This window comes from Abramis brama, assembly GCF_963993115.1.
Source record: "Abramis brama genome assembly, chromosome: 2".
NCBI classification, from domain to species: Eukaryota; Metazoa; Chordata; class Actinopteri; order Cypriniformes; family Leuciscidae; genus Abramis; species Abramis brama.
In genome coordinates, this window is record NC_139964.1 from 35,335,605 (window position 1) to 35,354,018 (window position 18,414).

At 38.4% G+C, this 18,414-nt stretch overlaps 2 protein-coding genes across 3 annotated transcripts; one reads left to right on the top strand and one right to left on the bottom strand.

Moving 5' to 3' along the window:
- Positions 1–189: 189 nt before the first annotated feature.
- Positions 190–7,103, bottom strand: cryba1l2 (crystallin, beta A1, like 2). Of its 2 annotated transcripts, none has more exons than XM_084103209.1 (6): positions 6,922–7,103; positions 4,542–4,613; positions 4,083–4,201; positions 3,152–3,293; positions 2,620–2,762; positions 190–764 (listed from the first exon to the last, which is right to left on the bottom strand). In XM_084103209.1, exons 2-6 carry the CDS (start codon positions 4,608–4,610, stop codon positions 617–619), a joined length of 621 nt encoding a protein of 206 aa, XP_083959335.1. In that variant the 5' UTR covers positions 4,611–4,613; positions 6,922–7,103; the 3' UTR covers positions 190–616. The 2 variants fall into 2 exon arrangements, with proteins under 2 accessions (XP_083959335.1, XP_083959334.1); XM_084103208.1 differs by having other exon boundaries at positions 4,542–4,618; positions 6,922–7,102.
- A 1,814-nt stretch (positions 7,104–8,917) lies between these two features.
- On the top strand, positions 8,918–12,589 carry crybb1l2 (crystallin, beta B1, like 2). Its single transcript, XM_084099775.1, has 6 exons — positions 8,918–8,974; positions 9,861–9,964; positions 10,200–10,318; positions 10,412–10,544; positions 11,147–11,289; positions 12,007–12,589. Exons 2-6 carry the CDS (start codon positions 9,866–9,868, stop codon positions 12,176–12,178), a joined length of 666 nt encoding a protein of 221 aa, XP_083955901.1. The 5' UTR covers positions 8,918–8,974; positions 9,861–9,865; the 3' UTR covers positions 12,179–12,589.
- The last annotated feature ends 5,825 nt before the right edge of the window (positions 12,590–18,414 follow it).

The window sequence follows — 18,414 nt, forward strand, 5'->3', positions numbered from 1 at the left end:
ATACTGAAACACCAGCATTGCAGGTGTTTCATGTCAGTTGTTACGATATTGTATATAATCTGTAATATTGTTTTACCTGATTTTTTTATTCATTGTACTGGGGACAGTTACAATAATTTACAGTTGGTTAGTGGCCACTTACATGCCATCAGTTTACACGCAAACAGACAAAAAGACCAAATATGCTAGTTTGAGGTGAGTATGCATTTATTAGTCAACCGTCATCCTCCGAACGGTCTAACACACACTCCCATCTGTCCCCAAATGGCACTCAAACGTCACACGGCATGACATGTTCGCATATAAAGATATACATCTTGCCTTGATTTACTGATCTTGACTCCCCGGTGTCCTCCACTGTGCTTCTGTGCACTTCCCAATATGAGTTCATAAAAGAGCATTGATGTGTGTCTGTATATGCGTGTCATTAAACATTTATTTGTTTTTTTGTGTAGTACTAGAGCACTGCAAGTGGAAACTACGTGCAACCAGTAAAGGTTTTTAGAATTTGCCACACTGCACCTCATAAAGTGACTGCTGCTAGAATGATTGACACGACTCCTCTGCTTCCTCACTCTGCACACTTTCCATTTCCTTCCGGTTTTCCCATCAGGCATTATTGTTGGATTCTGCGGATGGACTGGATCTGAGGGGTCTGGCAGTGGGAGCCCCAGTCCTTCCAGTGCTGGTAGTCTCCGCTGTGCTTGTCACACTCCATAACGTACTGCTGTCCTCGATAGCCAGGGTACTCGTAACACACAAAGCTGCAGGGAAATAGAGGATGTGAGACAGATGGAGAGGTCAAAAAAAAAAAAAATGAAGCTAGGAAATGAGATGCAGCGACTGCATACAATATGACAGGGAATGTAAAAAAAAGTGTTTTAATAGAAGAAGAGTATCTTGAATCAAATTCAGCTGGATTCTAATGTGCATTAGAATTTTAATATTAGAGCTGGGCATTGACACAAATTTTACGATTCGTTTTCGATTCACAAGTTTGCGATTCGATTTTTGATATAGGTTAATTGGGGCCTATCAGGTACAGTACTTGGCATAATTTATAAACTATTATCACTGGCTTCCGGTAACGTCTGACCGCGCGTTCACAAGAGAGTCAAGTTTCTGGTGTAAGCGTAAGCTTAGGTGAGAATAGACGCCTCTCGCGATTCAAACAAATAGGGCTGGGCAACAAACTCAAGCTCCTCCGACATTTCTCTTTAAAAAAAATTCTCGTTTTAAACTTCTAATTTGTGATCGGTGTTTTGGTTTGCTCTACCCTCTGCACTTCCACGTTCGTCAATACGTCCGCCGGAACTATACTTGTATACGGCCCTTACCGGAAGCCAGTGATTACAGTTTATAAAGTTTATAAATAGTTTATAAATATTGATATTTTTCTTACAAAAACGCATCGCTTTGCGCCATTATTAACCCCCTGGAGCCGTATGGATTACTTTTATGATGGGTGGATGCTTTTTTTGGGCTTAAATCTCAGTTACTATTCACTCCCATTATAAAGCTTGGAAGAGCCAGAATATTTTTTAACATAACTCTGATTGTGTTTTGCTGAAAGAAGAAAGTCATGTACACCTAGGATGGCTTGAGGGGATAATTTTTGGGTGAACTATCCCTTTAAGTCGAAATGCAATGAATATGCAACATAGTGCATATATTTATCAAAACTCTTAAGTTAATTTTTTTCTAGCAGACTATAACAAGTTTTTGGACATTGAATGGCTTTTCTGAGGTAAATGTAGCATTACGTGACATTGTTTACAAGCTGTTTTATTGACGTCTCTCCGCGGTTGAACCGCTGATTGAGCGATTACATTAGACAAAATACAGATTTAGTTGGACTGTATCTTTCAGCATTCCTTCTGATGTTCATTCATGTTTATTTCATGCTGTAATAATAGTAAAGCCGAAGAGATGATCGTTTCACATGCAGCTTCGCTTGAACTGAAGGCGCTACATGATCTGTCGCGCCACATGAAAGAGCGGCAAAAAAGTATTTATTGTTTGAATTATGTAATAAAATTGACAGAACCTGAAAGCTGAGATGTTTCATATCAGAAATAACAAAGCACAAAGCTTATTGTGATATATTAGATGGGAGGCGCGCTACAAAGTTTGGTTCATTCATCAACTGAAAGCAATTCTTCAAAATGAGAATCGATTAAAATTGAGAAGATATCAATATTCTCAATATATCTATGTAATGAGTGAAAATAATCATAATTAGACTTTTGCTTGGAAATTCGCCATGCGAAACGAAAATTATCACTGTGTTAAAAGATCAGTTTCTGTGATGATGTGCACTGGAAGGTTGACATAACATCATTACATAACAGATGAGGCGGTCACAGGAAATGTATTGCCGTGATGCATGATGATCTCTATGATCTCTTATCTGACGGTATGTTGCACTGGACTGTTTTGTGAATGCAAAATCAATAACACTTCACAAGTACAAGGACTGGATACTATGGATTGTCAGCTAATGACGCTGGTCTCATCTGTGTTGCGTGTACGTGTATTGTCAGCGCAGCTGTTGAGCATGAGAAATGTTCAGGAGAACAGTAGTTTGGCACTAATGGTGTTTTGTTGAGCGTTACTCACGCGCCACTCTGCACATGCATGGAGCCCACTTGCTTGTCGCACCAGCCCATGGCCTGCAGAGACGGGTAATCGTCACACAGCTCTACATTGCGGCCCAGGAAGTTGTCCTTCTCATAGATGACCATGCGACTGCTCTGGTGGACCTACAAATGGAGAGAGAGATTGGAAGGAAATGGGGGGGGGGAAGCTTTAAAGAGATGGTTTTGATGAGAGACACCTGTTTGTTTGAATGAAGTCGAGCACTCCAAAACGGGTGTCCAACCAAGCTCAGTCCTGGAGGGCCACTGTCCTGCAGAGTTTATATATACGGTTTCTAACGTGTTCTGATTTTGATTTGCAGTTGCTAAGGTGTTTTTGCCTGTTGCTACGTGGTTATCCAAGAAAGTCAAAATAGTCCCTGGATATGGCTCAGCTCTGTCTTTCATTGTGAGCCTATGAGATTTTCTCTTTTCGTTTTATTGTCAGTCAGGTAAAACTCAGTCAAATTGCTTAGAAAAGTTTGAGAATAAAAGTTGAAGGCTCACACACTCACAGCGCTGCAGATGGGGCGCAGGGACATCATCCTTTCCACATGGTAGCCCAGACTGCCGCTGTAGGCATCCCAATGGGGATATTCTCCTTTTTCCAGGACAAACTGCTGCCCCTGGAAGTCGTGGTGCTCGTATCCCACCCAGCTGCACAGAATTAAAGAGAATTAAAACATTTACACTACTGGTCAAAAGTTTGGAATAATTAAGATATTTTTTAATGCTGCCTCTTCTGCTCACCAAAGGCTGCTTTTATTTGATTAAAAATATAGTGATATAGTAAAATATTATTACTATTTAAAATAAGTGTTTAGTATTTTAATATATTTTAAAATGTAATTTATTCCTGTGATGCAAAGTTGAATTTTCAGCATCAATACTCCAGTCTTCAGTGTCACATGATCCTTCAGAAATCCGTCTAATATGATGATTTGCTGCTCAAGAAACAGTTTTTGCTAGTTAATATTTTTTTGTAGAAACAATGATACAATACCATATATACAAATACACAACCGTTCCAAACTTTTGACCGGTAGTGTATAAAGTACTTACAATCGGTTTGGAGGAATATATGATTTCATTAAACCTTTCATAAGGTTTTGTTTTCATTAAAAAATAAATTCTAGGGTAGTAAGGTATTTAGCTTATATAATAAGCTAGTCTTTTTTGCTTTGATAACTAGCCTTTAACTTGTATTAAGTTAAGTAAATTCTTCTCCTAAAGGAAGCATGTCAAAGACAAGCCTGAAACTACATAAGTAATCTTGAGTTACGACAGCTCAGTCATTCTCATATTTTATTATTTCCCAAATCATCATCACATTTTACAAATCAACTCAGGATGAAACACTTAAAAGCTTTCAAACACATCTAAAAGCGTAATTTCTTTACTAACTGGCAAGATTTTGCAATCATTAACACAGAGTGGGCGACTCACGCGCCGCTCTCCACACGGATAGAGCGGATGTTGTCAAACCCACGCTCCTGGATGTTTCGGCACTCTGAGGTGAGTTCCTGACACTTGCCTTGGAAATGCTCCTGCTCGAACACGGCCACCTGACAAACACACACACGCACATGCCACAGTTCCATTATCTAATTTGGAAAAACTCTCTCTCCTATACACGAAACCACAGGCCTCCACTCCTTTCATTATGTCCTCTCTCTGTTGAATAATACAGAATTCTGCACATCTTGGACAAGAAGAAGTGGTAGCAACCATTCACAAAGCATTCATCTATGTAGTCTCAAAATCAATACCTAAGCAGAAGCCGCCTTTGTAGAATCATTGATGGTTTGGCGCCTTGTTTCTTACTCTCAGACAAAGAATCAATAGTTTGTTACTCATTCTTTCATTGTGCTTCTTACATTAGAGAAAGCGTGGAAAGGTTTTTACCTTAAAGCAAGGAGCCATGTCTATCCCAGACGTTGATGGGTTTGTTTGGATCTTGGTTACTTTGTTCATCTTCTTTCCTGCACAAAAGGGAAGGCTGAAAACTTCTCCAAATGTATTTTACTATAAAACAAACTTTGGGACATGCACAGTTGTTACATACTGACATATTGTATGAATGACATGCATTTGGGCATTTTAGAGAATTCATATAAGGACTGCTAATGGATCCCTATTTATTCCAAGTATTTATAATTGTTTATACAGTGCGTGCAGAATTATTAGGCACGTTGATTTTCTGATCATATTTTTTTTCCAGGCACATTTGACCAATTCCAAACCACATTAATCGTAATAACTACAATTAATTTTGTATTTATTCATTTATAAGTGATATATAATTGTTCATGAAGGCTGGAAATGAAAAACGCCTTATATTCAGGTGTGCAGAATTATTAGGCAAGTTTTCTTTTACAGATAAAATAAGCCAAAAAAGAGATTTAACTCAGACTGAAAAGTCAAAAATTATGAAATGCCCATGAGAAGAATGCAATACTAGAAATTGCAGTTAAGGCATGACCATTGGACAGTGAAATACTCATTGGGTCAGCAGGGTCAGACAAATACAGGTGGAGAAGAAACGACATGTTAACTTTAAAAGAATGAAGAATTAAGGTGAAGAATTAAGTGTGAAACCATCAGGAACCCTTTAGTTTCCAGCACCACCATTTTCCAGAACTGGAGTCTCCAGAAGAGCAAGGTGTCAGGGTCTCAGAGACTTGGGTTAGGTAAAGAATCCTAAAAATGTACCCCCTCTTAATAAGAATCACAAGCTGAAGTGTTGTGAAATACATGAAGACTGTTTTTTTATAGGCTTTATAGACAGACAGATTGAGAGTGACTCTTGAAGGACCAGCACCACATCCTCTTCTACCACTATTTGAATAATTCATCTTCCAGAATCTGACAGTAAGTTTTGGGAGTTCATTTTTAGTCCATCTCTGCAAAACGTACTTCAGGGTAGGAGATGGACTAAAAATAAACTCCCAAAACTTATTAAAACATATTCTGGAAGATGAATTATTCAAATAGTGGTAGAAGAGGATGTGGTGCTGGTCCTTCAAGAGTCACTCTCAATCTGTCTGTCTATAAAGCCTATAAAAAAACAGTCTTCATGTATTTCACAACACTTCAGCTTGTGATTCTTATTAAGAGGGGGTACATTTTTAGGATTCTTTACCTAACTCAAGTCTCTGAGACCCTGACACCTTGCTCTTCTGGAGACTCCAGTTCTGGAAAATGGTGGCGCTGGAGACTAAAGGGTTCCTGATGGTTTCACACTTAATTCTTCACCTTAATTCTTCATTCTTTTAAAGTTAACATGTCGTTTCTTCTCCACCTGTTTTTGTCTGACCCTGCTGACCTAATATTTCACTGTCCAATGGTCATGCCTTAACTGCAATTTCTAGTATTGCATTCTTCTCATGGGCATTTAATAATTTTTGACTTTTCAGTCTGAGTTAAATCTCTTTTTTGGCTTATTTTATCTGTAAAAGAAAACTTGCCTAATAATTCTGCACACCTGAATATAAGGCGTTTTTCATTTCCAGCCTTCGTGAACAATTATATATCACTTCTAAATGATTAAATACAAAATTAATTGTAGTTATTACGATTAATGTGGTTTGGAATTGGTCAAATGTGCCTGAAAAAAAAAAAAATATGATCAGAAAATCAACGTGCCTAATAATTCTGCACGCACTGTAATATTTATGTATAATTTTACATTGATCAATTTCTTTTACACAGCTCTCCAGAATACTTGATTCTGATAAGGATTTCATCTCTCTTGTATCACTTTTGTGCAAACTTTTTGCAGTGAACATTTGGCAATATATTGCTATATGCTCAGCAGTTCCCCAGGAAAGAAAAGGGAAGGTAATCATTCAGAAGAATAACCAGTGAGAAACACAAATTTGAGTTCTGAGAGAGAAGACATGTTACATAATAGCACAATATTTGAGCGAACTTGTCCATAGAAAAAAATACTTTGATTGCAGAGTAATTAAAGCCTGTTACTTAAATAATATATTGCATATTGCAACAGTATAGGCTACAGTATGTTCCAGCATTCTTTGCTTGGATGATTGTTTTCTGCATTGTAGGCTACTTATAGGCCTATATAAGAACTTCAAATGACAATTCATTTGATGTTGGCAAATTAGGCTATTTAGGCAATATCCCAAACACAACATTCAAGCTGACCAAGTTTGACTTGGCACTTAAATAGTTCTAATAGCTAGGCCTATTAGTTTTAATAGCTATTTTTCTTCTTAATTTACATTAAACACGCATTAAATCTATTACTCTAGCTTTATCTTACCTGAATCTCCGCCTGTCCTACTTTACAGTGATGCTCGTCAGTCCCGTTTGGCGAGGAGTTTTATGATTATTTGGCGCTTCTATTTTATAGCGACCATCACAGCTGGGTGCACGTCGCGACTCTGAAACTGGTGGAAGGACCAGTAAGGGAGTGGGAGTGTGAGTGAGTGAGTGTGTGTGTGTGTGTGTGTGTGTGTGTGTTTGGGTTTGGGTGTGTTTATGAGATCATTCTCTTTATTGTGAGTCCAGAGTAGTGGGGCATTTCGCGCCGTCAGCGCATTGGATTTGATGAAGCCGTGAGTGAGTGAGCGCGCGCGCGCCCGTGGTGCGTGTGAATGCAGACACATTGAACCGCACAATGGAGCTCAAGCGGCTGTATTCCTATCGGTCAGCACTGTGTATCGTATGGTACACAATGAGCGGCCTATAGGTGGAGAATACAGGGATTTCACCAACTGCATGAGTGGATGTCCTCTCTTTCAAACCTCCCAGAAACATATCTGTTTCTGTCTTAAGGTCACGACAGCTTAATCTTCAGAAACCTCAGTTTTGACAAATTCATAATTTAACAGATGTTACTTACTATATTTGGGAATAGTCATACCCCAAATACTGATTTATGCAGGTTGTTTTTTTTTTATTAAGTTTTGGAATTGTTTTTCTTTTCTTTTTCTATGTTCTGTATAAAACATAGAATCCTATTCAATGTGTTTAGTAATAATAGTAAGTTATTTAGTAGCAATTTCACTTAAGAAATGGAACTTTTTCAAATCTCAAGTAAAAATTAAGATAGGAAGTTTCTGTAATTCAGACAGATCTTTTCCCTCTATAATCAAGTTTACTAGTTGGAATGTCTTTATCCAGACTGTAGGATGTAGTGTCGGTATCATGCCTGCGCATGACTGTCCACACCTTATATGACCCACAGAAGTGTTAAGGTGATATGTGGTTCAGAAATATTAGCTTACTATTTACTGAATATATACAGTTTATAATGCATAGTTTCTATTAAATAAACATAGTAAGTGAAACAGCAGGCATTATGGACCTCATACTGTGTTGCATAATTCAGCAAGTTATCATCTTGGAGAGGCAGATATTGACATTTTGTAACTAAAAGTATGTATTCCACATAGGATTTTTGCAACATGCTTTAAAGATGGAATTATAAGGGTAACAGTATCACTCATTTTAATTGGTGCAGTTTTGCTGGCAAAATCACAGTTTGCAGCACGGTTGCCAGAGCTTTAACACATCATATGGACTGCATAAGCAGGTTAATGTACTTGAGACAAAAACTTTAATTGGCATCAAAAATAGCTGAAGATATGAAAAACAAATTCAGTAAATTCAGTGTATGTTTGGAAATTCGCCAAGTCTTTGGACTCAGAAGGTTTGGCTCTGGTGTTCCATTACATTGACAAATGCAATTTTGTTCTGTCAGTTTTAACACAACATACTGTAAGTGTACTGTGGCTGAATGCTAATGCAGTTGGCAAATGAGACAAAACCATAATGAACTTTAATCTGGCACCAATTGAATTAGTCTTTTACGAAAAATATCATAGCATTATCCAATGTAAAAGAGTGGAATATATGCCAATCTAAGCCTTCAGTTTGGTATGTGAGAGTTTTGCTGTGGTGTTCATCACCATCAAATGTGATTTTTCCTTTGGTTTACTTTCATCAGGTTTTATGTACGTCATTTCACAGTCTGGAATTTGTCCTGTGAAGGTGTCCAACACCTTGTAAAGTTTGTGGAAGCTCACCTTGAGTTTGAGAAAGAAGTATACTCCTCTTTCTTCTTTCTGTCTGTCTCTGTCTCTGTCTCTGTCTCTGTCTCTGTCGCAGTCTCTCTCTCTCTCTCTCTCTCTCTCTGTTTGATGATGGGGTGATTCTTTTCTGTGTGTGGGTTGGTGAGCTCAGCGAGTTTGTTTCTGTGGGCCTAATCCCCCCATGCTAGGCGCCAGCCTATAAAAGGGACACATGTTTGCTTTCAATACACACACTGACACACTGATTGAGACAGACAGCGGCTACTGACTAACACACAGGTAAGAGACTGGGGTCTGTGAGCAAAAACAAACTTAAGAGAAAGGCATTCCCACATTTCATTTGGTTGAAGTCTACAGCATAGAAACTCCAGCTTGTGTAAGAATATCTCGAACAGCTTTGACACATTAGTCACCGGTAGAAAGCAATTAATGTAATCCTTTTTTGAGCATAGCACTTTATACATTGTCAGGGTGAACTGTAACCTTTTAGTCATTTAACAGAAAAATGTATATAGAAAAGAAAAAAAGCTGTGTTGTGAATATGAAGAGAGTGTGTGAGAGAGAAATAGATAAGGTGAAATTAAATTAAAAAGTAGTTTATAAAAAAAAGGCAGTACCAAGTGATGAGTTTTATATATTTATTAAACACTGAATGCGCGTTTTAAATTACCGTTAATTACTTACTGGGGTGGCTGTTGGTTTAATTAAACAGGTTTATGTATAAAGCCTTGTGAAAATCTGGGGCCATGCTAATTTAATATCTTACGCAAATATTTTGTAGAAAAGGCAAGAATTAAATCAGTCAGTATTTCATGAGTATTTCATCAGATAGCTTAGAAGTCCTATTCCATGTTTCAGTTTTAATATTCGGCTTGAACGACATTATAATACAAACATTTTGTCATATATTTCTAAATGAGTAATCTCAGGCAAATTATGTTACGTATGAGCATTGCACATCTATAACACTTTTGTGAAAGTGTTTCAAAGTGAGTGGGTGAAGAATTGATCCAGGGGCTATAAATGTACTCGACTGGGATTCGTTAATTGCTTTGAGCAATATTTAGCACTTGACATCACTATATGTCCAACAATAGATATTTCCAGCAAGGAGGCTGCAAATTATTCACATTTCTCCACTCGTACATATGCTCTCTTATCGTAGTCATCATGTCCACTGGTGGAGAGAAGTCCAGTCCCGCCTCCCAGCCTGATGGGAAACCTGCTCAGACTAAAAAGAAAATCGAGATGGGTGTGGGAAACTACAAGGTATGTACCGCTACCATATTTACAGATGCATAAAGGTTGCATGTGAAGACTGATGAAATTGCAACCGTGAATGATAGCAAACAGCTGAGCAAAATTCAGTTTCCATAGAAATAGATGTGGGTGTTGTATGTATGCAGTATTTTAAGCTAAGCTAAACTAAAACTATCAACTTTAATTTATAGTTGCATAACAAGCAAAAATGACCTGGTTGGCTCCTCTCTTTCTTCTCGTTCAGATGTATGTGTTTGATCAGGAGAACTTCCAGGGCCGCATGATCGAGATCTCCAACGAGTGCATGAACGTGTGTGAAATGGGCATGGATAGAGTGCGTTCCCTCCGCGTGGAGTGTGGCCCGTGAGTCTTTCTGTGATACATATGAGCGACTTACCGACTGTTCTGTATTTCAACACTTCCTCCATTCTCTCTGTCCTTCTTTCTCTTCTTTAGCTGGGTGGGTTGGGAACAGATGAACTTCTGCGGAGAGATGTACATCTTGGAGAAGGGTGAGTACCCCCGTTGGGACTGCTGGAGCAACTGCCACAGGAATGACTACCTGCTGTCCTTCAGACCTGTCAAAATGGTATTCATCCCTTATATTCATTATACATGTGTATGAATGTTTTCATTTAGTTGATTTTTGCGAAATCGTCAAAACATTATTCAGTTTGTTTAATTGAGCCATTGTGCTCATTTGGGCAATGCAAGTTTGAATCCCATTCCTATTCTGTTCCTGTCCATAAAAGTGGCAAAAAGGCTAAAGGGAAAATTAAAAAAGAAAAAATGATTTTTAAAATCCATATTCATGGGTGTATTCGCTGCCACACTGAGTCACTGAGGCAATGCAAATTTGAATCTCGAATCTGGCTCCCAACATTTCCTAATCCCATCACACTCTTCTCCAATCATTTCCTGTCCTATCTCACACACACTGAATCCATAAAAGTGGCAAAAAGGCTCAAAATATTTAAATCCATATTCATTGATGTATTCACTGACACACTGAGCAATGGTGCTTGCTTTTGCAGGGAACGCAAGTTTGAATCTGGCTCCCAACATTTCCTAATCTCTTCCCACTCTTCATGTCCTATATCACTCGCTATATTCATAAAATTTAATTTTTGAATCCATATTCATTTATTAATAAATATTATACCTTAAACTCCTTGTTTGTGCTCCTCGCAGGACCCAGAAAAGCATAAGATCTGTATGTATGAAGTTGGTGAGTTCAAGGGCCGTAAAATGGAGATCATCGATGACGATGTGCCCAGTATGTACACCTTCGGCTTTACCGACCGCGTTGGCAGCGTCATGGTCAGCTGTGGCACGTAAGTGGTCTCGCATAGAAGAAATCTGAGTGCAAGTAGACTGTGATATCTGAACATAAAAAATAGATCTGTTAGAGAAATTTGAAGTCTGTGATCTTTAAGTCATACACTCACTTCCTAAATCCACTGAGTTTAAAGCAGAAGTTTGTAGTTTTTTATTTATTTATGTTAAAACACTTTCTCCTAGCCCTTAAAAAGTGTGTAAAATGTGGCACTATTAAAACATTTTTTGGCGGGACCAACCCAACATCACAGGAAAACATAATTATTTTACGAGGTGTCGATTTCGTATGAAAACGTGTGATTTTAAAAGCCCACTACTAAACATAACTGTCACTGGGTCGTAAGCAGATCATACGTATTAACCATCAGTTAACCAAAAAAAAATAATACTTACGAACTGCCATGAGACTGTTTTGGCGGGAATATCTGCTTGTAATAGCAGGCTTTCCGGAAACCTGTTTGAAAACAGTCATTACTTTGGCCTTGCATTACACAAATCAGCTTTATAGTTACGCCACCTAGATAAACTAACAGTATTAGTACTTCTAATATTTCAAACATTAAAATATGAATAAAATCATTTCCAGTGTGATCGTTTTTACAATATATAAGTAATTCATAAGAGGCTCTTCTCTATTTTGAATTCTGTTCTTCACTTTGATTTATTCTCTGTTTGTGGTGTCTGTTTGTCTTTCCTCTCACCTCTTGTTTCAGCTGGGTGGGTTACCAGTATCCTGGTTACCGTGGCAGCCAGTACCTGCTGGAGAAGGGCGATTACCGTCACTTTAATGAGTATGGCGCTCGTCATCCCCAAATGCAGTCCGTCAGGCGCATCCGTGACATGCAGTGGCACCCAGACGGCTGCTACACTATGGCCACCAAGTGAGGGCTAGGGAGGACGAGAAAGAGAGGGAACAGGGGAGAGAGAAAGAGAGGAGGAGGAGAAGATGAAGGAGGTGGAGGAGGGAGGGCCAGGAAGGAGAGGAGGAGCGCACCACCCGTATGAGTCATCCTGGGAAGGGAAAGGAGGAGAGAGGGCTTTGTAAGAAAAAAAGACAATAGACAATAGAAAATGTGGCTGCTGATATCAGATGATCTTTCCAAGCCCTCTTTATTCACTCTCCACTCTTCACCTCTTCTCCCATCTTCTTCGTTCTTCCATCTTCCTCCTCTTCCTCATCCTCCATTCACTTTTCCCCGGAGGAAATCAGTCCATCACAACGAGCCTTAACTGATGCCTGACTCGTGTGGGTCAGGGATGATGATTGACATGGGTGGGTTGGGGGCAGGGCGGTGGGTGGCAGGGGGAGGGGTGTTTTGACCTAAAGGCCATGTAAAAACCTCCACATCCTTTTTGGAATGGTAATAAAAGTGACACCTGTGACTGTGGTTCCCTGATATCACTGCTGATTGTCTCTGTCCATGCAGGCATTCACCCTTTACCATCAATACATCAGATCACATTTCCACTCTGACTAAAATGACTAACATCAGAACAAAAAATATGTCTCAAGTCAGAACACATTAACAGAACGGAGCACATTATTATAACACCGATTTAACAATGATTTAGTGTTCAGATTCTACTATTATTCAAGTTGGCGTGTATCCAAAGATAATATAGCCTGGAAATCCAGACCTAAATCTAAAAGATTAATGGTCTGGCATCGACTAATGAAAATCGCCCAGCTCGAGGGGCGGCACCAAGCGTGCATTTGAAAATCTCACTGCACGCAATTGGATAACACTACGACCAATCACAACAATAAAGCCCATACGCTTAGCTACCAGCGGAGCTAACTGGTAGATTAGACTCTTACCGTATCCGGTCGGCAAAACAGCAAAAACGTCCTTCTTGGAAAGAAACGATTCGAGCGGCGTCTTCTGTTCCTGTTTTAGATAAAAAGCCAAGTCTAACTCGTTCATTGTAGCGGCCAAATCTGTTTCAAACAACTGGTGTTCATCCATAGCCATCTTGCAATGTTTACTAATGACTTCGACGTCACAGCGCTGTTGTCATCTGTTTAGCCCGCCTATATCAGATAACCCGATGTGATTGGTGCAGCTCAGATCGAGGGGCATATTTAATGAGCATCATTACTCGACACCAGAGTAACTCGCTGAGCAAATTCAACTTGTGCTCTCGCAAGAACTCTGGATTACCAGGGTAAAGATAATAGTAAATGATCTGAAATTTTGCCAAAATGTTGTTCCCAGCAGTGAGGTAGGATTGCAATTTTGAATAATTTTATAAATTAATAACTTTTTACTAGGGATGCACCAATATGAAAATTGTATCTGATACCAATAACCGATAATTCTTAATATTTGAAAGCCGATAACCGATATATTGGCCGATAAATCTAAATCCAGATTTTTATATAATTTTTGAGAGCCTGGTTACAAAAACAAAAGCTCTCACCATTAAAAGCAAGTCCCACGAACACAATTATAATGTTCTCATAATTTTATGTAGCCATATGACAGTATTTAACAGTATTTTCCTTTTTGAAGTGATTTAAATCATATTTCAAGTCGTTTAAAAGCATCATGGCGAACAGTGTGCATCTGAAGTGTTTCAGCTGAAGGAAATTATCCATTATTTATCGGCTTTAATATAGTTTGGCCAAATTTTCTTGTCGGACCGATAACGATAGCATTAAAAATGAACAATTATTGGCCGATACCAATATGGTGGTTGATATATCGTGCATCCACTTTTTACAGTATGTATGAAATCCATTAAATAAACAAACAAAAATGTATTTAAATATGCTACTGACAAATCGCATAATGAATATATTATACAATGTTGTCACATGAACAACCAGTAACCAGAAAGCTGCATGTGTTTGGCTTATTAAAAAGAACAGAATCATAAGAGTCATTCATAAGGGGAAACACACTGGATGTGCTGTAGATTCAAGATGATGCAGCGCTACCAGTACAGGAAACTCCGACTCCATCCGACTCCATTGCGACTGTTAAAAAAGTACATTCCACATAGTATGAAATGTTTGTAGTATGAATGCAATCTGGACATACTACATTTTTCATGTTGTCATGTGACCTTCAGTTGCGTCGCCATCCACAGATCCTCTCCCATGAATTCATGGGATAGTAAAGTGTCCATTGAATGTGCACTTCGAAATCTCATGGAAAATAGTAACTTTTCGTGTACTGTTTTTATGAGTACTGTGAATTCAGACATACTATTATTGATTTCGCATACTCTTTTTCACCTGCTGTAAAACAGTGAAGTGCATATTCGAATGTAACCTATATGACAGGGCTCCTACCTTTCAGATTAATCTTTTGTTAAGAGAAAGGTTACAAAGAGAGTTACAGCAAAAATACATTTAATTTAAATTTGAGAATATGGTCATAAAAACTACTTTATGACACTTTTAATTAAAAAAAATTGTACATTATCCCATAAATGGAATAAAAACATACAAATATTAAAAGAACATTATGATATGACCCTTTAAATGGCTTAAATACAGCAATAATCTAGGGTTACTCTTTTAAAATGAAGATTCTGAGTCAGCTGTCAAGTCAATTAAACTAAGGTAATTACACAAGCTGATTATTATTAACATTTTTGGAGCATGTGCTGTGCGTGCACTGAAAAAAAAACTGTGTATGTTTTGTCTGTCTGTTCTTTGGATTGGAATGAAATTTAATAGCATCTTAAAATAAGACAGATATAGGCTTCTGTCATCATGAACAGAATGATTGTGGGTTTACACAACATCTGACCAATTTCTCCAGGCACATGCATGAGTATGTAATTCTAAAGCTTCCTGAATTAATTAATAATTTATTTGAAATCGACATCATCTTTCCCACAAGGCCGAAACAAATACACAAAGAGAATTATTCACCCCAGCTCCACACAAAATCCAGCCCTTTCATTGACGTCAGACGCCCCAAAGTCTTACTTACGTAAACATCTACAAACACACACACACCAGGCACCTTGGGAAATCTAGTAACTCCACATCTTAAGTGTGTGATCAGCCTGTCTCTCACACATTTTCCCTCCTCACACTCTGAGAGGTAATGAAGAGCAGATAGAGGATGATTCGGGACAGAGGCTGGAATGATTTAGAGGGAAGCTAGTTATCACACGGCTCAGTGGGATGCTAAGTTAATTGAATCTCACTCTTGTAGTACTACACGGCCACCACAAGAAGGTACTAACAATTAGATCACCAAAGAAGCAGTCAGTCCTCTTTTGCTCGTTTCACACATTTTTCTGTACTTTTCCACGCAAAATTAATATCTTGCTACTGGCAACAGTGGGGAAATACGTCAAGATGACGTCAACAACACCATGGCTTCACATCTACACACACATACAGTGCAGATGTGCAATTGTTACCTTAAGAAACAAATTCTTCAGTAATTTAATATCATATTTATCATCACTTAAATCAGATTAGCACATTAGTTTTTCTAACAAAACCCTTTTACAGTGCAATATCCTCTTCGACTAATGGGTTTTCTGTATTCCATTTAAACACATAAACACACAGAAAATCTACAGACATGTCCTTTGCCGTTTCATCTCTCTCCTGAACCACATGCATACAGAGAGCCTGCAAGAGCTGTGTGTGTGTTTGTGTGTTTGTGTGTGTGTGTGTGTGTGTGCGCCACGGCAGGTCTCTTTCTTGCGTCACGGCTGTGTTGTGAGTTAGCCGGGGGAGAAACGGTTCTTTTTATGGAACTTCCTAAAAAGTCTTTCCGCCGAGAGTGATGTAAGCTATTTGTCTTTATGTTTAACAAACGAGTGGGTGTGAACCTATCAGTGAGATAGAGAGAGTTAGAGAGAAAGTGACAGAGAGATAGTGGAGAATAGGCAAAGAGTGAGGACACCTACAAAGCTGCATATGTATCATAGATACATGTTTTACATACACTGTAAAAAAATAAAATAAAAAAATAAATAATTATATATATATATATATATATAATATATATAAATATATATATATATATATATAAATATATATATATATAAATATAAAGGTGAAAAAGTGTTACCTGAAAGATCTGTTTCTACCTGATCTGACTCCTAAAAAAGACTTGTAATGGTGTCTTCCGAATTTATTAGGTAATATTAGGTCATATTTAGAATAAAACTAGTAAGTTTAGATGTTAAATATTTTAACAGTACACTCTTTAACAACTTGTCACTTATCTGATGCATTTTTGATGTTTTTTTTTCTTTGATCATTTTGAGCACTTTGTTCTCCCTCCGTCTCCTCTCTTTGCCACAGCTTGTCCCCGTTTTGCCAGCCTCCTTCTCTCTTTCTCTATCTCTCTCTCTCTCTGGCTGATGGTGTCAGAGCTGCATGTGGATCTGCGTCATCGGTGAGCAGTGTCTGATTGACTGGGTTAAAAATAAAGAGCAGAGAGGGGTGAGAGTGTGTGAATGAGTGAGTGCATGAGGCTGAGAGGCCAGAAACTGCGTTGGGATGCTGGGGCAAGTCTGAGGAATCTGGGGGAAGAGCCATATGTGAATAGAGGGTATTTTTAGCAGGAGAAAATGAGTTAGTGTTAGATAAGAGTATAACAGTGCAAACAGGAAGATATTTGATATTCATAACCTCTATTTGGGGAAAAAAAATCTATGTGAAGTTTTAATCTGTTGGGAATAAAACCTTTGCCAAGAGGATGATTGGTAGATGTAGATTTTTTTGTGTGTTTTTGTTTTTATTACTTTTTAATGTCTATATGGCTACAGTGTAAAAAAAGAAAAAGAAAAAAAGTTGCTGCCTTGAATTAAAGGTATAGTGGAGGATTTTCTTTTTCCGGGTGGTTCATCAAGACTATTGGTCCTCCTAGTTGTCAATCATTCTGGTTATCTGTTTACGTAAGGCCGTCATACGTGCTCGTCGTAGTTTTCGCTTTCTGCGCATGCACACTTTCAGGTGTATATGTGTGGTGAGCTACGGTTTCAGCCATTCATTGAAGCTCGCCGTTCTCACCGGGTTTTTTCAAAATGTCTGAGGGTCGCAAGAGAAAAAGTGTCTACGAATTGCATGACAAGAAGAGAAAGGCCTCTGAAGAAAGAAACAAGACCAGAGTGTTTTTGGGAGAATATTTCACACGCTGGCGTGCGCTAAAAGCACAGGTTGGGCTTCCCACTGATGCCTCAGTCGCGAAGTTTCTACTCGACAGGTAAAGTTTGGCATGCTATTTGGAGAAATCCATTTAAAATCACTGCTAGTAAAAGTTAATGTAAGCTATGATTAGCGATGCTAGCCCTGGCACAAGTCACACACCGCGCAGACACGGTAAACATCTCAATTTGTCTAAAGTAGCCTTATGACCAAATGGTAAAAGGTATCACGCTGAAATGTTCTGACATAGTGGAAAAAGTGCAAATCTTCTTTTGGAAAGTAGGCTTGTATGAGCCATGCCGACAGCAACTTGTAAACAGAGCGTGCACGAGGAGAACTAGGCTCGTGCATGCTCTCTCGTGCACACGTTTAATAGGCGTTCCCTCTCGGGAGCAGGTAGAGTGTTGTGCATGTGCATTTTTTCAAAAAGTGGAGAGGGCGGTTCTTTTCTAAAATTCGGGAAAATCCTCCACTATACCTTTAAGTACAATTAGTTCCTTTCACCTTAAATTACATTAAACTGAATTAAAAAAAATTAGTTGAATCAATCAATCAATTGATCCTTCTAATTTATATATATTGTTTCACGTATTCAGTTGTGTTTGTTCTTAGTTTCATTTTCATGGACTTTTAGTTTGTATTAATTAGTCACATGTGTTTCTTTGCCTTTGTTTCTAGACACTGATTATTCTCACAGCTGCTTGTCATTTAGTTTGATTCCTCGATGCATTTAAGTTCCTCCCTGTTCACTCTCAGTTGTCAGTCGTTTTTCGTGTTTGTGTTTGTTTTACGCACACACTGTTACACCTTATGTATTTACCTGAGTTTACTTTATTATTGAAGACATTTCATATTGGAACCTGTGGACTCTCATCTTCATCTTTGTGACAGAATGACCGACCAAAGTAATGGATTATGCAGCGAAATTCGCTGTGATTGCCCAGAAGGGACTTGATTTTTTTTAGTTACACTGAACAGTTCTGTCATCGCA